Below are 24,017 nucleotides of genomic sequence, written 5' to 3'. Positions count from 1 at the left end.
TCCGGTTTCCCGGTTTCCCGGTTTTCCGGTTCCGGTTCCGGTTCCCCGGTAATTTTTGACACCCCTAAATATGATATAAAAATATAAAAAATAATTAATGTGATATAAAAATAAAGAAGAAATAAGATGCTATTTTTATAAAAGAAAAAAAGCGAAAAAAAATTATTATTATTTTCTTTTTTGGGAAAATTGAAGGAAAAAAGGGAGAGTGAATTGACAAACTAGCCCAACAATTTTTTAAACGAACTTTATGCAAAAAGGTACAGTTCAGAGCGCCAGGGGCTCTGTCATTTTGTGCGCTCAACAACCACTACACGCTCTGAGAGGCGGAGAGAAAGTGAGAGGAAAGAATGGAAAAGGGAAGGAGAGTGGTGGTATCGGCTCTGCAATTCGCTTGCACCGATGACGTCGCCACTAATGTCACCACCGCCGAAAGGTCTCTCTTCTTCTTCTTCTTCTTCTTATTTTTTCTTGATTATCCAGTTCAAAGTGAGTAGGGTAATTACAAGTACATGGTGCCTGTTAATCTTGCTGTTGCCTCTCTTATTCTATTTGCCTCCTATGTGCACGGTGCTGCAAATTTAGGACCAGGTCTAGAAATTGTTCTGTGCGTTCTTTCTGAGTTTAACAAGTAGGTCTGAATTTTGATGTAGTCTATTTAGCAGAAGAACTTGTGGGTTCCTTTTATTTTAGTATTATTGGTCTTTGATCTTTAAGATTGTTCTTCCTGCATATGTTGGACAACAAGGAATGTTTGTTTTGCTTTGTTATTGGGATATCTCTGTCCAGTATTCTTATACTCTCTTTGAAAGTGTTAAGACTTCGGTTTAGTTTTTCTTTTCTTTTCTTTATCATTAATTTCTGCCAGCTTATTGTGAAGGTTTTAACCAAAGTGTACTTGCTTATTGTCGAAATGAAGGGTACTCACTTTTATAGTTTCGTCGTGAAAAAGGGCAGGGTTCGAACCACCAATTTCCCTTGATCACGAGATTGGAACTTCCAACATCTTAACATCTTGATAAGTTCTTCTTGGTTGCGCCAAGTGATTTTGGGGTGACAAAATGTTCCAATGTAAAACAATGACCCAAAAATCTATGCATCAGTGAATGATTTGGTTATTCAGACGCCAACTTGAATGATTGTTATGTGGCATCAACAATTTGTGTTTGCAATAGTTCTCAGGAACTTGATCAATATTATGTCATCTGTCTTCATGTCGGACCAAATTGAGTGCTTGGTGTTTAGAAACTTTGTATGGCATTTTATGGGAGTTCTCCTTCTTTTGCCATTCAAATGCTAAAGCGTGCTTCCATCAGCTTTTTCCTTCATGTTGTTGACTGCAAGTCATAAACCTCTCCATGTTTGTTTGTTTCCCCACTCCCTGTCTTAGTTTATCTTTTTGAAGTGTGTGAGTAATACTTTTGAAATTCGCTCATGCTTCACCTTTTTAGGCCATAAATGGAAAGGCATTTAAATTAAAATTGTTAGTATTCTTAAGCAACCTTCTTTTGTGCAGGCTGGTTAGAGCTGCTCATGGAAAGGGTGCAAACATCATTCTTATACAGGTATGCACGCTAGGAACTTGTGATATCCAGTCTATGTCTTTGCAGTTTACGGCTCTTTTAGAAACATTTCTCTTGAGAAAGTATTTATTTAATACATCTTCAGAACTACACCATCATTTCTGTTTCTTTGTTCTTATTTCTGTTTCTTTGGTTCATATCTAAAATGCGTTTTCCCTTTTGCAATTGTTGAAAATTTGTAACAAAAAATCGAAAATGTGAATATTCATGACATTAAAGAACCTCGGAGTTGGGGTAACTGACTATTTAAATGCTCTGAATGGTATTTGGTTCATGAGATTAAAGAACCTTGGAGTTGGGGAAAGTGACTATTTTTGGTAGTCTAGGCAAAAAAACAAAAAAAAAAGGAAAAAGAAAAGAAGTTAATTATTTTTCTATAGGTTTAAAGCACCTTTTTAGATAATGTAATAACTTTGTTAAGAGTATCTGTTTTAATTGGTCTTTTGTTCATTACTTTTTTTTGGAAACAATGCATATTGGAGACACCTTTCGATTTACGTATAACATAAACCATGTTGTATACAGCATATGATGCGTAATAGGATATTGAGATCTATTACAGCCAGTGATGACAATGATTTATAAAGTTCTACGGCAAGGTTTTTGAATGGTTCTTCTCCCTTTGAAATTATGGTAAACAGAGTCTTGTTTTATCATTTATTGCTCTGACCCCATGAAAGGGAAATGTTTGATTTTTAATGTAAACAAAGATACTATGGATGTTGATGTAAGTATTGCTCGTAACTAATGCATGCCAGGCATATAAAAAATTAACTGGATAAGTGACAGTGTTTGACACAAATTCTTCAACTGACTTAGTTTTATTGTTAATGGTAGTGTATAAGCTTTTGTTCTAATGGATGTTTCTTCAGGAGCTTTTTGAGGGTTACTACTTCTGTCAGGCAGAAAGGGAGGATTTCTTTCTACGATCTAAGCCTTATAAGGGCCACCCAACAATCCTGAGGTAAAGTATCAGATAATGTCATATGCTATTTGCTTAGGTGGCTGACCGCTCTTATGCCATATCCAGTTGGCACCGTGTTATTTTCCTATCACTTTACCTGTCTTGATCTCAATTTCAAGCACTTTTGTGCAATTGAACTTATTTGATATGTTTATGTTCATGCTGTGTAGGATGCAGAAACTTGCAAAAGAGTTAGGGGTAGTGATACCAGTTAGCTTCTTTGAAGAGGCTAATAATGCTCATTACAATTCAGTTGCCATAATTGATGCTGATGGGACAGATCTTGGACTTTATAGAAAGTCCCATATTCCAGATAGCCCAGGTATGCAAGATGCAGGATTATTCCTTCCCTTGAATCATATATTTTTTATGATGACATATAATAGTTTTCTCTGACAGGCTACCAAGAAAAATTCTACTTTAATCCTGGTGACACTGGCTTTAAGGTGGGTGCTTACAATAATCTCATTTGATATCTAATACTGCTTTGGTAGCGTAAGTCCTGGTAGTGATTTGTAATAAGTGTTGAAACTTTAACAAACGTGATACTTCTGATCAACAGGTATTCCAGACTAAGTTTGCAAAGATTGGAATTGGTAAGAATTTTTAAATGCTCTAATTTTGTGTTCTGATTTTAATTTTTGGGCTTGTATTAGATTTTTATCTACCTTTTGCACAATGTGGAGATGGTGTACCTTCAGTAATCTTCACTTACGCTTTAGATTTGCATTATAACTATGTTAATGGCAAACGTCATAGCATTTTTTATTTTTTATTAGTAATTTCATCTGCAACAGAAGTAAGGGTAGGAAAAAAACTAAGGCTTCTACTGCATATTTCATGTCAGCAATTTGTTGGGATCAGTGGTTTCCAGAGGCAGCCCGAGCTATGGTTCTTCAAGGTGCAGAAATATTGCTTTATCCTACAGCTATTGGTTCTGAACCTCAAGATGCAGAACTTGATTCCCGTGAACACTGGAAGCGAGTAATGCAAGGGCATGCTGGGGCAAATGTGGTAATTTCTCTACACTAGTAGATTATCGACTTAAAATTACTATAGTTGGTTCTGGTTTTGCCTGTTTGCCGAATCCGTGTTCCAGTAACTTCCTCTTTGGGGCCCCCATAATAATCCAAAAAAAATGACCACAAAATGATAAATTGGACACTTGATGCGTTCAAAGTAAATGGATCTTTGTTGTTATCTTTTGATGATTCTTGTCAAGAACTTGGCGTGATTTATGATAAATTTGGGCAACTTATGCATTCCAGAGCAAATGGCACTGTTGGTTGTTGTCTTTTGATGGTTTCTGCCAAGGACTTGCTGTGATTTAGAATAAAACTTTCCAACAAATAGTGTTTGTTATTGAAACACTTCCATACAAGGGGAACCAATCTATTTGCATGAATTCAGGTACCTTTAGTAGCTTCTAATCGCATAGGAAAAGAGTTGATTGAGACACGACATGGAGAAAGTGAGATCACATTCTATGGGAACTCGTTTATTGCAGGTATTCCTTCTGTTTATCTGCTGGCATTAGCAATATTGAGACTACCTTAAGTAACTGCGGCTTGCGCATGGATGTGTATCTAATATATATATATATATATATATATATATATATATATATGTTGTTTTGAAATTTGACCACAGGGCCTACTGGAGAAATTCTCGCAGCTGCTGATGACAAAGAGGAAGCTGTTCTTGTAGCAGAATTTGATCTGGATGAAATCAAGTCCAAGAGACACAGTTGGGGAATATTTCGTGATCGGCGTCCGGATTTATACAAGGTGCTTCTGACATTAGATGGCAACAATCCCACACTCTGATAATCATCTTATGACTACCTTGTTGCTGAGGTAACTAATAAAAGTTCTTTAACAACTTTCAGTACCGTGAGGTTGAAAGTTGGTGAAAAAATTTGGTTATCTTGTATTTGAACCTGAAATGGAATATGGTATGTTGAAGACTGTTGTTAGTAGTACAATTTCCATGTCAGATTGCCCTGTATTATTTTAATTCCACAAATCATACTCAATTGTTTGAGTATCATTTTTAGCACCCTGTTCATTAATGATAGGCAGCATTTGTTGTGTTTATGTGTAGGGAATTGGGGTAGTAATTTGTGTTTGCATGTCAGGTTTAAGTCGTGTCAAAGCATAAATATAAGACTGACTATGTTACGGAAGTAACATAGAGATAAAGTAGACATTATATTATAGTAGATTTATATTTAAAATGAATTAGATTTCATTTAGATTAGTTTTGTTATCAGTATTTTTATATTAGAGATAAACATGTGTCTATTTGTATTTTAATTATCTAGTTATTTATTTTAGAGTCAGGATTGCATTAGTTATCTTTCTAGGTTTATCTTTAGTGTAGGAGTTTTACTCCAAGTCTAAGTCATTGAAATCTTCCTATTTAAAGGATGATATTTTAATAAAAAGGGACTAGAAAATTAATCCCAAACCTTGAGTTTGAAAAGGGTTTTTTAGGTTTCCTCAAAACCTAAAAGGTCTAGGTTTCCTTTGAATCTAAGGTCTAGGTTCCCTCAGAACCTATAATCTGTCCCAAATGTATAATCTGTCCCAAATGTTACGTGTACATAACATTTGGGACAGATTATAGGTTCTGAGAGAACCTAGACCTTAGATTCAAAAGAAACCTAGACTTTTTAGATTTTGAGGAAACCTAAAAAACCCTTTTCAAACTCAAGGTTTGGGATTAATTTTCTAGTCCCTTTTTATTAAAATATCATCCTTTAAATAGGAAGATTACAATGACATAGACTTGGAGTAAAACTCCTACACTGAAGATAAACCTAGAAAGATAACTAATGCAATCCTGACTCTAAAATAAATAACTAAATAATTGAAATACAAATAGACACATGTTTATCTCTAATCTAAAAATACTGATAACAAAACTAATCTAAATGAAATCTAATTCATTTTAAATATAAATCTACTATAATATAATGTCTACTTTATCTCTATGTTACTTCCATAACATTCCTTCCCCCTTAAGGAGACCTTGTCCTCAAGGTCTAGAAATTCTTTTCTTCCAATGTTGCCCCCCATTTTTGCATTCTTTCGTCTTTGGCCTTTCATCCTCTTCCTAGGTGGTCGTTCTCTCGGCTGATGCACTTCCACTTTTGCAAGCATGGTGGTCATCAAACACAACCAAAACTGTGACCGGTGTGTATCAATTCTTAACACACAGGTCTTGTCTTTTTGATCAATCATCTTTGTTTGTATCCATGGAAGTCGTTCTGTTTGTTTCAAGTGGTTGCGGCATGAGGACTTTATTGTTAGTGGTGAGACTTCAACATGGTGAGATGGATCTTGTGGTTTGACAAGGTTGTTGACGTCTTCGGTTGGTTGGAAATCTAGTGGTGGCTGAGAATATAGTGATAGCATGGGATATGGCGGTAGCACCATTTGTGGCTGCTCGTAGCAATGAAATTCATCATTGTTATCAACTGAACCATCGTCAAATTTGGCAATCAATGCAGACAATTTTTTTTGAATCCTCTCATTATTTTCTTCCATCTTCTTCATAAAGCCTTCAACCATAGTCATGAGGTTACCAAGCTGCTGCTCAAGTCGATCCAGCCTTGGATTCGCCATTGAACAAGATCGCGGCTTTGATACCAAATGTTACGTGAATACGTAACGGGGATAGATTATAGGTTCTGAGGGAACTTAGACCTTAGATTCAAAGGGAACCTAGACCTTTTAGATTTTGAGAAAACCTAAAAAACCCTTTTCAAACTCAAGGTTTGGGATTAATTTTCTGGTCTCTTTTTATTAAAATATCATCCTTTAAATAGGAAGATTACAATGACTTAGACTTGGAGTAAAACTCCTACACTGAAGATAAACCTAGAAAGATAACTAATGCAATCCTGACTCTAAAATAAATAACTAGATAATTGAAATACAAATAGACACATGTTTATCTCTAATCTAAAAATACTGATAACAAAATTAATCTAAATGAAATCTAATTCATTTTAAATATAAATCTACTATAATATAATGTCTACTTTATCTCTATGTTACTTCTGTAACAGACTATATAGGTCAATCATAACTTAACTCATTTAATTAAATTGATCATACCCTTCAACCTTAACTCGTTGATTTTGTATTAGGTTCGCAGGTCGTGTCAAAGGTGTGTGTATAAGACTATATATGTCAACTCTAACATGATCAATTTAATTAAACAGATTAGATCTCTCAACCATAACTCGCTAATTTCATATTTAGTTCACAATTGTGTCGAAAATTATCTTAGCCTGTGGAAAACTATCTTAGTTATACCTAGGGCGTTATTCAATGATCCACTCAACCTAGCAGATAAAGCAAGTAGTATAGTTGCAATCATTATTCAGGTGATTGGTTGAGCTGTTTTGAAGCAGCAGCACCCTAGAGTTAAGGCTCAATTCTGTCAGCGATATGTAGGGCTTATGTGAAATCCATGTTGCTCTAAGGTTGGGTGATAATTGAGCTGAACCAAGTCGAATATTGGATCTTCGGACTTGTATCGGCCGAAAACAAACATGTTTAGATTCAACTTAAACTCAAGTCAACCTTTAAATATATATGTGAATTATATTCACGAACATTAATCAAGTCGAGCAGAATGTGTATGAGTGTGTTTCGTTTAATAGTCTAGTGTGATTTTATATTTACAAATGAACCGTTTTTTCTTACTTTCTTTTTTTTATAAATGATAAGGTTTTTCAATTAGAGCCTTACTTTTTAAGGTCAAGAAAAGCGAAAGATTTTTGTGATCTTCCAAAGAGTTGGAACGTATGTGTTGTCTGGTGGACAAAATTGTGGTGGTCACGTCTGATCTCTCTTTTGCATGCTCAAAAAGCATCCCATCTGATCTCTCTTTTAAAAAGGGCATCTTTAGGAGAGATAAGTAAAAAGCTTTTGTTGGCTCCAAGATTTTAAATACCATCAATAGGGATTGAATTATTTTGACTTATCATCAAGTGTCACAAAGATGCTCGTGAGACACGACTTTAAAGCACACACGAGCTTGTCCTCCCCTTCAACACCCAAAAGAAACACTCACTGGGCTGCATCATCCTTGATATATATATATATATATACTTTCTTCTCGTAGAAAGATAAAAAAATTAACTTAGTGTAAACTTTTATATTTACATTCATCATGTGATATATTGGCGGCAGCCAAAAAGTGTTCGGGTTGCATTGAGGAATGCGAGGCTTATAAACATATTTTACAAACTGATGTGGCACAATATTATTGGATATAAAATAAATTCAAATTTTTAGAAACCCAATCATATTGTGCCACATCAATTTGTAAAATTTTTTTTGTAAAATGCGTTTATAATTTTATTTTATTATTATTTTTTTTTTTTTAAATCTTCGAAATCTAAGGGTGAGAAACGTTAAGTAATTAATAGACAAATAGAGGAAAATTACTCACTTTCCTTTTAATTATTTAAGAAATTACTTTGGGTAGAAAAACAGAGTAACCGGCTACACCACTGACAGCCTGACATCAGGAGACTTCCTACCTATTACGAAACTTTCTGCGTCTTTTCCTCCATTGCTTCCACCATCATGGTCTTCCTTGCCTTCTTTGTTGTCATCATCAGTGTCCTCTTGATCTTCTTCGTCCATTTCTTCTTCTTCTTCTTCTTCTAGAATCTCATCATTTGGCTGAACAAAGTTCAACTTGAGGCGCCCATCTTCTCTACACGCATGCAGGAATTCCTGGGTGGGAATCCTTATCTGCTTGAGAACAAACCTGCCGTCCTGCCTATAAGATTTGAAGCAAACCCAAGGCTTTCCACTCTTTCCGATGCAAGAAATCGGCGGAGGAAATCCTCCCCCGGCCCCACTTGTCCTCGACCTCCTGAATTCGCCGTCATGATTCTCAGACGATGGAAAATGATGATGCCTTGTCACCCTTATTTTCTCCTCGTGGTTTTTCCAATCTTCACTCATCTCATTCCCCATGTCCTCGACGTCATCGGAGCTCTCAAAACCAAGCCCCTCCGTGCACAGCTGAAGGCTGTCGGAGCTCATCGACGAGAAGCTGTCACTGCTTTTGTGACAGCGGCTGTACTTGCTGCCATCGTTGATATTGAGGCTTTCAATCAAACACGACGAAGACACGGGCGAGACTGGAATGGCAGGACACGGGGGTGATTCTGCAGAATTCTCTTTGAAATGGAGTTCACCGAAGATCTCAGTAGTAAACGATGGCTGCTCAATGGGTTTCACGGGCTTCCACGAAGAAAGGGATTCAAGCAGCGTTGTTGGGTTTTCTGGCAATGGGTTTTCAAAGATGTGTTGAAGGCTTCCACAGGCAGCCATGGCTAGCTGCTTGAGAAAGAGAGAAAATGCAACAACAAAAAAGGGTTGATGAGTATTTGATATTGGTGAAGATGGGAGAGAAGGGTGCCGGAGATTAGGATGGGGGGAAGGCGCTATTAACCAGGGGAGTTGATTTTGGTTATCTTTTTCTGTTCAAGTGGAAGAGGGACGAGTGGCTATGGAGGTTGGTCAAGATTTGGTGGTTATGATTGTATGTGAATTTTCATAGATTTGCTCGACTATTTATGGGTGGCTGGTTTCCATTCACAGTTTCTCCAAAGGCTACGCTATTGAGTGGACTTCCTTACCTTAAAACTATATTAGACTTCTACACTAGAAGATGGTCCAATGATTTTGTGACACATTATTATATATTTTCAGAAATTATAATTACTCCCCTAAAACTTTTTTTTTTTTTTTTTTTAAAGAACAAAATTCTAGCAATATCATGAATAAAATCTGGGTATTTTTCCATCTAAATTTACGTAAAAAATTATTGAATCTACGAGCAGCCATATTTATATGTCACACTCCGAGATCTGAACCAATGAAGTAACAAACCATTAAACTTACATCTAAGTGAAATGATTAAATAGTTTGGGGTCAATTGCAACTTTATAAAATACAATTTTAGTGTAAGTTTGAGAGGAATAAGTGAAGTTTTATTTTTTTGATTTAGGGTAACTCTAATATTTGTAAGGATTTATATATGTATAAAATGATCATTTGGAAAGAAAATCTTTAAAGAGGATTTAAATTGGCCACTAAAAAATATTTAATAATAATAATAATAATAATATCCTGGTCATTGGTGGCACAAACTGCACCAAGCATTGCAACCTTTTGATTTTTGATTTTTGTTATTAAATGAAAAGCTAGATTTATTCAATGTATTCAAACTCACATGAATTGAATCTCAAGATTTTTATAAAAAGAACGACAAAAAAAAAAAAAAAAAAAGAAGGGAAAATGCGACTTATATATATATATACAATAGAGAAACATGACATGAAAAATGCACGAGGGTGAGAGAGACAGCCAATTTTTTTGGTGAAGGCTATATTGTTGTTTACCAAGGAGAGCAGCAGCAGCATGGCAGCATCATATGGTGGCGTCCAGGTTGTAGCGATGGAGATGGTTAGAAAACTAAAAACCCAAAAGCCAACCATATCTTCAAGTCGTCTCTACATTTTCCAGCAACTCCTAATCAACACTGATTTTTCGAATCTTGGGCACAAAAGTTTACCTACGTCACATTCATTGACATCAATCAACATACTTTAAACTTAAAAATGTACGATCCAAATTGAAACAACTATGTTTGGACACGAATTCAATTCCCACAATGAAAATTCTCGTGTCTTCTCATGTCTTATTAGTATAAACTACTTTGGGTTTCATTGATGTCCTGATGAGGCCACATCAGACTATAGCTCAAGTAGACTTGAGGGAGCGCTGCGGTTTTTATCGTCTAAGCCAGTTCTGTTATTGGTTCTCTCACCCAATAAAGAAATGCTACTATATGTTAGAATATATTTGAATGACTCTAAAGTTAGGGATTTGATGAAAATTGATAAAGATTTTATTATGATTTGATTACCCTAAATTAGGGAATTTGATTAAGATTATATTTATGTGTAAGCTCTATAAATAGGGTATTGTAAACAAATCAAGCAATAAGAGTATAATATAACCATTTGAGCTTTATCTATATAAGTATGTCATAGACCGAACCACATAAAATCTTTTGTGTCTAATTTATTTTATTATTCTACATTTAATTTATTTTCTTATATTATTATGAATTTCTTCACTATAATCTCTCTTTTTTTTTTTTTTGTTGTTGACATGTCCGGACAAAAAGGGAAAAGAGAATTCGAACTAGAGACCTCTACTTTATTAGGCGTAATCCCATTTAATTGAACTACCTCTTGGGGACAATTTCTTCACTATAATCACGCCCAAATAAAATAGCCACCATAATCGCTCCAAACTTCTCTATAGAATAGTGAGTGTTAGACACTTTATTTGATGTGTAGTTCTTCCAGAAACAAAAAGAAAAAGAGATAACGAGGGAGCAGCTGCTGCAGCCAAGTGTTTGTTCCTCCTCTTTCTCCTGTAATTTTCATTGCTATACAAGTAGTTGGGATATTCGAGCAGATCCTTTTTTAACATGAAACTTGCCATCCATTTCATTTTCATTGTCCTATCTTCAAAAGAATGACGGTGGGAAAGGGCTCACATCTAATCTCTACAGCACAACCTTCCCATTTTCCTTTTGCTTCAATCTAAATGTGACACATGTCAACATACAAGAGATCTGACGGTGGATATATAAGTATAACAGACAAGTTTTTGTTTTTTTAATCTATCAACCCTAAAAATGCCACGTGCGTCGTTTCAGCACCGTCATACATGTACCCCTATATCCAAACAAAAATAGAAGATGATAGAAGGATTTTGAAATGACAACTTCGTCCCTCTCTTCTTATATCCAAACAAAAATCAAGAGGATTTTTAGCCTAAACTTACTCTTGGAAATTAATGGCACGTCCACATTGATTAGTAGGGTTAGAATTCAAATTGAGACCATACTCAGAAAATAAAGACAAATTTCTATCTCGTTTTACATCCATAATCTAGTAGGGTAACCATCAAGAACCCTAGAAGTGTAGAAACCTCTAGTAGTCTCGTAGGTGACGAAAAAGAGCTCTAGTTCATGAGATCGTGCATTGGACTTAGACGGTAAGATAAGCAATGTACCGAATCCGACCCGTAAGGAATCTGCTTGGAGAGAGGCATATTATCATGTAGAGTGGTGATATAGAGTACACCAGCGTGAATGAACAGTATTCATGCCGGTGTACTGTTTGATAAAAAATAATATTATAAAGTACACCAACGTGAACACTGTTCATTCACGCTGGTGTACTCTATATCACCACTCTATCATGTAACCCTGCTAGTCCTAGGTGGTCTTCCAGGCTTATTAGATAATGGTGTTCACTTTCTTGTCTCGATTTCTGGTCCCAACTCAAGGGTGTAGAATTCAACTCTTAACGTGGACTATGAAGCACCAAGAAACAGGAAAAGGAAAACAAGGAGAGATAAGAGGATGGTGACAGGCATATATGTAGGAAAACAAACACACAAGAAACCACATCAATGAAACTCCAGTAGCAATGTTAGTATGATCCTATGGAAGTCTCCTCCATGAAATCAGAACAGGTTAAGCAAACCAACAACACAGACAACATACATGAACAATTCACAAGACTTTCCCTCAACTTTCAAAGCAAACAAACTTACACTTGAGAACATTGTAATATAATCACCTGGAGCTTGATCAACTGCTGCTGAGCTTCCTTTACCTCCAGGCTTCGATACGCTCTGAACTTGAATCAATGCGACTCAGATTGCTGATTCCTCTGGTCTTCTCAACAGGCACTGTTGCAGGAACTAGAGGTAGCTGACCACATTTTTTCGTTGGCCCCTTTTTGAAATTTGAATTACTTGGTTGACCAGTCTTGCCCTTTCCAGAATTACCTTGACCTCCACCTATTGCACCATTGATTTCACCAGCTTCTGCTTTGTTAATGGAAAGGTCAACTTGAAATGGAGTCTCACAAGAACCATTATCACAAGTCAATAAACTGCTAGCTTCTCCATCAATAAGGTTATTGTTTTGGTTAGAGTTGGGGGAAATTTCTGACACAGGTTCTTCAGCAACGAATGCATGCTCTCTCTCTTCATTCTCTCGGGTAATATCTTCCAGGCAGGTTTGTGAAGGGCTCTGGTGGCCATTCTCATCAGAAGGCTCTAAACGGCTAGCAGAAGATGGCTCCTCGGCAGAATCTTTTCTTTCGCGCAGTGTTTTTAAGATTAGGGTCTTGAGGAAGTTCATAACTTGGACTGCATACATCAAAGCAGTCAAAGGATCTGCCATCTGCAACAAAAGAAGTGAAAAATACTGTCATTCCACCAACCACTGGATAAATCTTCCACCTGCATTACCGTCAAATCTTTTCAATTAAAAAAAAATCTTAGAATGATTTATTTGGAGCTGAGGTAGGTATGGGTTGTAGCTCTAAATCTCACCAAGGAGCCAGAAAAAGGAAAAAATCTATTAGTTTGAAAGGGGTGGGGGATCTCCTTAAGCAACTTTTACCGTTTACATGTCATTTTGGTACGTGATTCAATAGTGAGCCGCATACAGACACCACCAACACGGAACTGAAAAGGTGAGACCTCTTCTAAAATCCGCAAAATGCTCCAATAAGCAAATGGTAAGAATATGGTCACTTAAACGTCATCCAAAGCATGCTTCTAGATTACATCCTATGTGACACAACAAACTGATTTGATTTAGGGGGAAGCCCAAATCCCATCTTATAGAAAGAAAGAAATTTATACTCTGCTATTAACATAAGTATATCAAGAATTTCTGGACTTCAAAAGTAAGAATGATTCAAACTTGCCTGAGTCATGTTTGGTGCAAAAACCATAGCTATGTTTCGCGCATCCATCTTGTTCAGATGTTCCTGTTGGACAACATCAGCCATGAGGTTGATGGCCCAATCCAGTAGAGCAAATTCAGTTGGGGGTAGAAGCCTCACAAGCTCGGCATAATCCTCTTCCGTCTGGCATTGCATTACCTGCTCAGGTGATAGAGAATCCAGAACCCCACTTGGGAGTTCCCTAAACCAAGCCTGAAAGATCAAATATACATCTACTTATATACATACATCGTTATTAGTTATAGGGCTCCATTCTTACCCATCTATAATAGAACCAATGTAGTGACTTAACTATTTATTCAATACAAATCAGTCTGGAATAAGCCAAACACTATTTCCACAGTGATTGTTGACCTCAACTTGACATAATTTTGCTTTGATTTAAAACTACGATATGAAACCTAGAATCTAACTTCTCTACAGTATTACCATCCATTAAAGAGTCAATGCATGTCAAAGAAGAGCAAATTCTCCTTAAATGGTCCAAATATATATATATATATGGTAAAAAACAATCAATTCATACTTTTCTGGTTTTCCTGCCATAATCCATAGTAGTGCCTTTGTCTATCAAATACAGAAAGTGAAAGGAGACAAAATGTAGCATATAAAAACAGCCGATGGTGGAGCCAAGATTGGTTGATATTTTTTTCTAACTTTTTCTTTGTGAACAGCTATGGTTGTTAGGTTGACAAGGAGCCTTCTGTAGATACGTTCTTCTAACTTCATCTTGATCATTTGGAATATAATCTCAAGTCGTAATACTAAGTCCAAGATCCATGGAAAGATTTTCCAAAGCCTAGAGAGTCTTTTACTTTGAAAATTTTATTTAATATAATGGCTACTAGATTTACGGACACCTGGTGCTTGGCTTTTTTCTTGAAAAACTTATCCATAATTGATTAAAAAATAATAACTTATCAACCTCAACACTTTTATAGAAGATAAATTGATGCACCCATTTTTTAAACGGGAAACCTAATGTGCATTAAGCAAGAAGTTTGACTGAAGTAAGCAATACCCAAACTACTATGATATATAATCAAGAAATTTACTATTCATAAACTTAATAGTAAAAGCCCAGAAAGAAATATTTTAATTCTCTACAAGAAATTAATTTTTGTCATTAAACTACATAATTTATGAGAGGAAAACACCCTAAACTACCATAACATTCAATTTAAACAAGCAAGTGAATAGATGCCATAAAAATTTAGCTTTATTGTTAAACATTTCAAATAATCAAACAAATGGATCCCAATAGAAATTTGGGTTTTAAACAAAAACTTTTACTTAAATGACCTAGATTACTTTTTCCTCTTTCTCCTCTTTTTTTTTTTTTCCAAGCAGATACAAAGTAAAGTACATTTGGAACCATGGGGGTTTGTTACTTTGTTTTGTAATCAAACAAACAGTACCCGCCATTTTATAATCATTTTTTTAATTATTTTGTTTCTTATAGTAAATCTGCCTATGAGTATGAGTCCCAATTTTTTTAAAAACCTCTCATAATTGACCCCATAAAACTTTTTCGGCAGAAACAACAGTGAAAATTTTCCAATTGTCTCAAATTTTACAAATTTCAGTGGAGAGAGTTTCCCACTTAGCATGATGCAGCTCCGCCAATGAAAACAGTAATAGCAGAACAAAGTCACTGCATATGTAGACATGTAACCTCAACGAAACATTGTTCTCAGCAATATGACCGTTTCTTTTGCTTGACCTTTGACAATACACCCTACACTGATGAAGGAATGAAGGATGGCAGTATTGGAGCAGTGACAATGAAATAAACAGTTTTATGCCACAACTTGTACATGGTGTAAGTCTTGTTTATCATTAAGCTGATTCAGATCAAGTGATCAACTCAGTTCCACATATTCCTCACAAAGAAATATAGGTTAAACACGATGGTTGAAAATGGTATACCTTGATAAAGATGATATATTTAATCAACTTTGATAAAATAAAAATGGTATACCTTGATAAGGCCTGCCAAACAGTGTACATCAGTGCCTTCTGGTACCACACCCCCATTCAATTGGTCCCTGACATACTCCTCTTGGCTGTTTTCTGCAGCAATTCTGAAAATTCCTTCTGCCTTCACATGTAAACTCAACAGTTTGAGGAATTTAAGTATCCAAAAGAACTCTCAGACAAAGAACAATGCCATTGGAATCAACATAACTTGACATGCAACAGATAAACATCTATAGAAAAATCCCCTTTACTCAGATATGTCATACCACCCTACAAATTTTCTTTCAATTCCCAACTATTGTACTTGGTTACACAAATCATATCCTGAATTTAGAGTCAGCATCATGATGTTAAAGAAGATAGAGGAGAAGAGAAAGAACAATGTCAAATACCTGCAGGCCTCCTAGAGCATACAAGTTTCTCTGCATTAGCAAGAGAATCGTTGGCACACTATTCCCTCTTGAGTCAAATGACAACTGCATGGATTCCGTGGAAACTCCAAAGACAGTAGCACTACATTGATAAAAATCAAAATCAAAAGAAAAGCATAAGTTTGATCCTACTAGTTAAACAATTTGGCAGAAACTGATTAGAAGATATGCAAAAATTACCAAGTTTTAAAGCCTTTGAGGAACAACCTTACACCATTTAAAGTGATGTACATGGAAAAGAGAGCTACATGGGTTCTACAATTTAGGAGAGATGTATTACTTCGTTCTTCTAAATTGAATATTCATGTGGCATATGGTAACCCCTCAATGGTAAGTGGTTGATCTCCTGATATCATTATTTAGGTTTTACTTCGTCTAAATCCCCCAGTATAATTGCCCCCACATATATAAGATATCATTCACAAAAAAAAAAAAACACCAAAAATTAAGTTAAATATCAAATGAATGCAACAATTTTCCAATTCCCAGAACCAAAATTTTGGGTGACGAAGTTGAATGCAATCTACTTGCAATTCTATGAAATGTATAAACCAATAATTAAAATAGGCCGCAAATCAATTAGGACATCCAAAACTAGAAATCCAGCAATTGAACAAAAATAATCTTAAGAATTGCATTGTACAGAACCCAGCAATTACACACGCCAAATTCACAATTTCAAGACTGCATTGCACAAAACCTATACGCAGCCCATAACCGAAATCCAACCCTCCAAAAAGAAGAAAAAAGACAAGGAAAATCAAAACCCACGAATTGTAAACAGTAAGGTAGCATTATGAAAAGAGTGAGAATAGCAAAACCCACCCATCAAAACCAAACAATTTCACAAATTTAATGACCAAAAATAAGCACAATAATGAAAATTCAAAACCCACATTCACATTACCTTGCACTGGGAGGCCTCCTGGGCACCTCAGGTTCAAACTCCACAGGTAATCCCAAGAACCCATTGAACCTATCAAAGGTAACATGCGCCACATGGCGCACATTAGTTGGCAACCCGATCTCCATTGCACAGAGCTCCCTCCTGTCAGTACTCTTGCAAGCAACCAAAGATCTCCTGAAAAGGGCCACCAGCAATGCTAGCAAAGACAGCTGATCCCTTCTCTGCCGGTCACCCTCCGCCTCCTCTTCCTCACAGCCGGTCACTATAGAATCCCGTTCCTCGGCTACCGACGAAGAGGGCGACCCACATTCACAGCCGCGGTTGTTGTCCTCATTCTGAATGTGTGCAGAGGAAGAAGGAGAAGGAGAAGAAGAAGAGGGAGAGAAATGTGAAGGAGAATGGTTGGGGTTGAGGACCTCAGTCATGGCTGGCAATGAAAACAACCTTTCTTGAATTATAAAAAATGGAAAGTAAAACGCTTTCTTGTTGATCTGGGAAAGCAGAAAAAACAAATACTAAAAAAGATTCTTGACAAAGAAACAAAGAAAATTTTCACAGAGACATTTGGAGTGGTGGAGTTGGACTGAAGCAAAGGGGTTGAAGAATGTGGGACGTGACTATCATTATCTCAATACTCTTTCTTTTTTCTTTTCTTTTTTTCGTATTTCTTTGGGGTTTTGGGGAGTCGAACAAGCAAAAGACAGGAGAGGGAAAACGAGAGAGACAGAGAGATATTTGGTGGGAAATTAAATTCAGTGAAATACAGAGTGGTATTGAAGCGTACGGAGCAATTAAGGTAAAAATGGGTGATCCGGATCCATTAAAAAAAAGATGCTTCATGTGAGAGGTTGTTCGACCCTATCAGTTTGGATCGGATTGTTCGAGGACGTGTTCAGGCCAGCCACATAGGTGGGGTCGGGAAAAAAGAGTAGGTGAGACTCGGTCTAGTCAAACATTTGCTAGAGCAAGTAGAACCTGAATAATCTCTCACACGAGACTATCCATTGTAATAGACAAAACCGAAACAACCTCTCACATGAGTCTACCCATTGTAATAGAACGACCTCATTGCACAAGTTTTCCCTTTATTTGTGGTTGTTTTCTAATTTTTTTGGTAAAAGTAGATTTTGTGTGTTGTAGTTTTTTCAACGGTTTAGATTTAATTTCACTCTTTTTTCTCATAAAAAATTTAAAATTACATCGATTCAAAAACTACTACACATAAGTTTTTTTTTTTTTTCATGTTTAATATCTAATGATTCCACTGAGGAGATTTTGTTTCAATTGATTGACAATTTCATATTAGAGTATGGTCTCTTGTTTAAAACAATTTACTCTGAAACTGAAAATTAATTGATTCCATTTAAAAATTGGTATAACTACTTTCAAAATGAAATGTGTCATAAAAATTGTTTGAAAATTGAGTTGTGAGAAAATCATAGTGGACTTAAGGAGCTAGCATTGGGAGATTTTAATATTTATATTTGTGCAATTTACTTATTGCCATTATTAAATTTTAAGATTTATTTGGATTAAGAACATAGTTATTTCAAAGATTCTCTAGAATTTTAAATTTAATATTTCCAAATTACATAGAAAAAGATGTCATGATATAAAATTATACTCACATTACCATTTTTATACTACCATTATTATTCGAGAAATGTTATGAGTCAGTATGGATAAGGATGCTCTATAATTTAAATAAATAAAAAAATATATAAATTTTAAAGTTATGTGAATTCAGATCATTTATTGCGTCGAACAAAAAAGTAACACCTATTAAAAAGAAGGCATGTTAACAATGAGAACGGACTATATTTTCATCAAGTTTTTGCGTTTTATATTGTAGAAAAGCTTTGAGCCAAAATTCGTCTCTTGGTTTTCTAAAGAAGCGTCGCTTCAGAAATGAATAATAAATCTTTTGAGAGATTTTTTTTTATTTTTTTTTGCTACCTCGATAACATGCCACATTTTTAATAAGTAACATTTTCCAGACTATTCGATATAAAGAACGGCCTAAATTTACATAATTTTAGAATTGACGCTTTCTTTCATATCGTAGAAGATCTCGATCAAACATGTATATACTATCATCTATGTCATTGTCACCACCATTGCCAATGTGGTAAATTTCTTCCAATTACTGCCAAATTTTATTTTATTTTGTTTAAAAAGTGCTAGATAATCATCAAACGTCGTTTAATACTTTAACGTGCTAAAACTTCCATGTTCATATTTATATAAAATAGAAGTCTAACATTTTTATTTTATTTTGAGGTTGAAAAAGTAGCAATCTAACCTAATACTAGCTAGTAGTGTACAAGTCTACAAGAGTTGTCCACGTGGTATTCAATTTTATAAATCCTAAGTAGTTTTCATTGTCAAACCTATTTCAATCACTTTAAATTCCCAACCAATAAAAGAAAATATTCAACAATGTGGGTTTTAGCTATGATGGATTTTAGTTTCAGACATATTTGGTTTGACATATCCATATATTGTCCCATTAAAGTAATGATATGTATTAGAAAGTAGAAAGAAGTTTTGAATTTTTTTAAAGAAATGTGAAAATTTTATGTTTTGTTGTGGATTTTTTGTTTTACTAGTAATAAAAAAATGATTGTCGTAGTATACAAGTAAGAGTATTTTAAAGTTGATTTTTTAATGAAATTTTGGTTAATTACCAAACGGCGCCCTAGATATCATATTCAGAACTCAAAAGTCCGTCTTTAAAAGAGCTTGCAACCCCAAAAACTATGTAACGTATCCTCTCTCTTACTCTCTTCATTGAGTATTCTCTTCCAAAATACCTTATTAATTTATGATCCGTTTGGTAAACCATTTTTCTTTAGATACTGTAATTGACGTGAATTAATGTAGTATAAAGTTTTGAATTTTTTGTATTGAAAAATGAATATGTTTTGGTTTGTGGTGATTTTTTTTTTTATTTGAATAGTAATAAAAAATGAATGATATGATATAAAAAGTAAGAATATTTTGATGTTGACTTCTTAGAAGCGTGAACAGTAAAAATGAAAAAAAGAGTTTGCTGAACAGACTCTTAAGCACCGAAAATTCTCCCAATCTCTTGATGATCAACGATTTTCAATGACTCTTACTCTCGTTTTGCAAGAACCCGTTGCTAGTTTGACCGTCCAAAAAAATATTGGTTGAGCAATTAATATGTCTCAAATTGAAATTCATCAAGATTATAATGAGATTGAATTCCAACCTACTTTGCTTTCATTTGGTGAAGATTCACGTCGGCCACAACTTTTTACATTTAATTGTTAGGTGTATATAAAAGTGAAGCGTGGCTTTTTAGGTGTTTGACACGTGTTCTTGCAAGTCAATTTTTCACATTAAAAAAGAAACTAAAATATTCTTACCAATATTAAACCTTTATTTATTTATTCTTTTAAGTTTTATAATTTAATTCCTAATTCCAACCTCCGCCTCGCCGGCTCCAGCCGTTGGATAGCCGTTGACTTTCCAATTGACCAATCAATACCACATCTAGTCTATCTAGAGACTTATATTACACTGTCTAGTCAAATTTCAGCTTGTAAAACAAAAAAAAAAAATTAGAATACTATACACCACATTTATTTTTTATTTTATTTTATTGATGTAGCACAGCTAATTAACTCTTAATTTTTGGTTAAGAAATACTGATCTAATAAGGGTTGATTGACAGCTCCACGTTAGCAAAGTAAGATAAAAAATATGATTCTAGCATTTTTCAATTGAGTATTATTAGAGTTACTACAAGTTTACGACAAGCTCCTTACAAATTGACACGATTGATGTTCACGTGACACTTATCACCTCAATTACTAAATAATTAAATGTCAATTGAATTAATTAGAGGCTGCCGTGGTAAATGCTACTTGAGCTATCATGTGAGTTTACAAAGAATTATATTAAGAGTGTTATAAATTACATTTTTAACTCATAATGCTAACGTGATATTTTTAACTAATTCTTGGATCAATCATTATTAAATAAAAAAAATTAAGAATTGGTTGGTACATCAATATTATGAGATAATTATAAAATAAAATATGATTTATAAGAAAGCATTTTCCTATAAAAATTGAGCCAAAATCTCTACACTGCAATAGAAAAAATATAGAATCATGATCAGCACTCCTTGGCACTCACTGGTGGCTTGACGCGTGACACACACACAAAAAAAAAAGGGTTATATTTATTCATTTGATAAGAATGATAATGATCAAATTATGATTTAATTGTTTCTTTTCTTTGCAATTTTTTCCTTGGTGTGACTCTTTCTTTGCTTTAATGTCAAAAAATGAATCTTTATGGTTTTAAGATTACAACGACACACATTGTTTGGTTAAATGGGCCGTTTCTCACTTAGTGTTCGGAAGCATTCTCATAAAATCATTCATTCTCTCGTCCATCTGGATAAGAGTGAAAAAAGATTCCCTTTGTTACCTTTTCCTCCTTTCATTAAAAAAAAAAAAAAAAAAACATAACAACTACAGGACCAGTCGAATGTGATTGTGGCTGATTAATTACTTAAATAATTATTCTTCAAAGTAATGATAAATCAATAGACTAAAAGAATTGAGAACATTAAGGAGACTTGGGAAAAGAGAAAAGGCTAAAAACAAGAAAAAGAAAAAGACTTTCAATCTTTCTGTCTCTTTTTCTTTCAATTTCTCTCTTTCTGTCTCTGTTTTGTTGTTGGTTATGGATGAAAAACAAAAGACTTTCCTCACTTTATAATTTATTTAAGGTGGGTGGCTATAATTCTACTTTACCATACCAAACTTTCAGTATTTGTTAAGCAATAAGCACAACAACTCAGCCTTTTGTTTTCTTAACTTATTTTTTTCATAATTTTTTGAAAAAATTATAGTTTACACCTTCAAAGTTGACATCGTTTTTTAATTCGAACATCAAAGTTTTAATTTTTGCAATCTATCCCATAAAGTTTCAATTTTTTTCAATTTGACCAATGTTATCCTAAAATTCCCAGATTGCCCATGATTTATTATTATTTTTTATGAAAAATAAATAAATTTGGAGGTGCAAAAATGACGAGATGACCAAAAGGGTGGCCGTAGCCACCCCGAATTTTTTTTTAAAATTTTTTTATAAAAAATAAAAAATAAATAAAAATTAGGGGCAATATGGGAAGTTTTGGATACAATTGGTCAAATTGCAAAAATTTAGAACTTGGGAGGGGGGTGGATTGCAAAAATTGAAACTTTGGTGTTTAAATTGAAAAACGCTGTCAACTTTGGAAGGGTAAACTGTAATTTTTCCTAATTTTTTATTTAAAATTTATACCTAAAAATAGCTTTGTTACATAGGCATACCCATGAATTTAAAAAAAAAAAAAAAAAAAAAAAAAAAAAAAAAAACCACAATAAATGATGAGAAATGCTAGGTGTTCTTCTAATGTTCTCTTAGTGTCCTCCCCATTGTGATGTAATTTTTAAAATCATCGTTGAATTTAAGATTATCATTATTGACTTTTAATCTATTGGTGAATTTAAAAGTCACATCACAATTAAGAAGGCATCAGAAAAACACCTAATATTTTCCTTTACGGGGACAAGAACTATTGACACGTATGTTTACACCATTTGTATTCATCCTGTCGTGTTTTATGATGACATCATTGGATATGGAACTTGAAATTATTGATAGTTGTTCGTAATAAGTTGATAATCGAATTCAATAATTAATTAATTATAATTGAGTAACTAACAAACCATTGTTGTAGCAAATAGTAATAATACTGCTCCTACAGTACTCAATCCTACCTTTACTACTTTTATCACTGATTCACGCGTCGATGATTTAAATTGAGCGGTGGAGTGAGGCTGAGGCGTGCATCTCAACTTTGGTTTCAACACGCGAAATGATTGTACAATTTATTCCAATCGTACGGAGGAGGATGATGGTGTTCTAATTCTGCGGGCTTTTTTCTTAAATGGCTGCTTTTGGTCCTGCCAAAACAAAAATCAAATTACACCATATTTTCTTAAACCACCCCCAACCGCCGGTTTTGGGGGTGGCTGTAGGCCAATAGGGTTGGTTTCGGTCACTTTATTTTGTTATTTAGGGCAGTTTGGCCACTCTATGGTTCGTTATATCGATTTAAATTATCTCATTTTGGCGAAAGCCATTCCTTCCCATTTTGTTTTAAAATAAGTTTTTTTAGTTTTTCTTTTTTTATTTTTTTTAAGAAAAAATATAAAATGGCCTTCAAATTATCAGTTATTTGCAATTTAGACTTTAAATGTTTAAAATGTAATAAAATAGCCACTCAAACTACCAACCAGTTATAATTTGGCTACTTCGTTAGTCAACACCGTCAAAATGGATGTAAAATTTTATACGACGTGGTCGATTTGGCAAAGTTAAGTTACTAAAATGTCTTTTTAGGGTAAAAAATCAAATCAAATTAAAAAAAAAAAAAAAAAAACCCACAAAACCTTGTCGTTTTGCTTAAAAATAAATAAAAATCCCTTGCACCTACAAGAATGGCGCCCTTTTAAAAAAAAAAAAAATCCCTTGCACCTACCAAAACGGCGCCCTTTTGATAAGTGTTTAATACCCTAGTCCCTAAACACGCATAACTTCGTCTTCTTCTCCACTTCCCTTCTTCTTCACCTTCTTCTTTGTCAAATTTCTGTTCAAACTCAATCTAATCGGTATAGATTTCATAATATCTTCCACCCAAACGCCACTTCAAACTTGTAATTGGTAAACCTCATCGAGATGCTCAAACCACTTTCATTTTTCAACTCAAAATCAACCCAGGAGTTGAAGCCAAATTCAAAGAAAACAGAACAAACAACCAAAATCTGAAAACCACAACCCAAAACCCATGATCATCTGGAGTTAAGAACAAAGAGAAAATCAAGCTTATCATCACCCAATTTTTTATTTTTTTATTTTTACTCAATGCAAAATCAAGCTTCAAATTGAATGGATATTGTTAGTAGCAGAGTAGAGCTAAGATTTTGGGTCAGAGGTCAATAATTTATTTATTTATTTTATTATATATAAAGTTGAACACAAATTAATTAAAAATCAATTCCCTCTCTTCCTCTGTTTCTCTTTCTCATCTTTTTGTTTCTTTCCCTCTCTTTTCTCCGCTACTTCTTAGTTCTTTCTTCTCTTTGTCTTATTTTAAAGGAATGGGGTTATGATGCCATGGCGTTGTTAAAAAGATAAGGGATTAAGCTGGTTTAGTTGATTTTCGGGTTGGGCTGCTGCATGG

At 34.5% G+C, this 24,017-nt stretch overlaps 3 protein-coding genes across 3 annotated transcripts; 1 reads left to right on the top strand and 2 right to left on the bottom strand.

Moving 5' to 3' along the window:
• The first annotated feature begins 262 nt into the window (after positions 1-262).
• Positions 263-4,643, top strand: NLP1 (nitrilase-like protein 1). The gene is made up of 9 exons (XM_059574035.2): positions 263-436; positions 1,517-1,565; positions 2,456-2,547; positions 2,718-2,869; positions 2,947-2,993; positions 3,110-3,143; positions 3,395-3,561; positions 3,958-4,054; positions 4,198-4,643. The coding sequence occupies exons 1-9, from the start codon at positions 351-353 to the stop codon at positions 4,371-4,373; spliced, it is 900 nt and encodes a 299-aa protein (XP_059430018.1). The 5' UTR covers positions 263-350; the 3' UTR covers positions 4,374-4,643.
• Positions 4,644-8,069: 3,426 nt separating this feature from the next.
• LOC132162771 (FANTASTIC four-like protein (DUF3049)) lies at positions 8,070-9,204 on the bottom strand. The gene has a single exon (XM_059572999.2). The coding sequence runs from the start codon at positions 8,910-8,912 to the stop codon at positions 8,070-8,072; it is 843 nt and encodes a 280-aa protein (XP_059428982.2). The 5' UTR covers positions 8,913-9,204.
• A 2,816-nt stretch (positions 9,205-12,020) lies between these two features.
• LOC132163600 (Rho GTPase activating protein with PAK-box/P21-Rho-binding domain-containing protein) lies at positions 12,021-17,493 on the bottom strand. The gene is made up of 5 exons (XM_059573947.2): positions 16,748-17,493; positions 15,802-15,922; positions 15,411-15,530; positions 13,391-13,621; positions 12,021-12,858 (listed from the first exon to the last, which is right to left on the bottom strand). The coding sequence occupies exons 1-5, from the start codon at positions 17,170-17,172 to the stop codon at positions 12,280-12,282; spliced, it is 1,476 nt and encodes a 491-aa protein (XP_059429930.1). The 5' UTR covers positions 17,173-17,493; the 3' UTR covers positions 12,021-12,279.
• Between the last annotated feature and the right edge of the window lie 6,524 nt (positions 17,494-24,017).

Source organism: Corylus avellana, chromosome 8 (genome assembly GCF_965113065.1).
Source record: "Corylus avellana chromosome 8, dhCorAvel1.hap1.2, whole genome shotgun sequence".
In the NCBI taxonomy this organism is placed as follows: Eukaryota; Viridiplantae; Streptophyta; class Magnoliopsida; order Fagales; family Betulaceae; genus Corylus; species Corylus avellana.
This window is presented reverse-complemented; position numbering and strand designations above follow the sequence as displayed.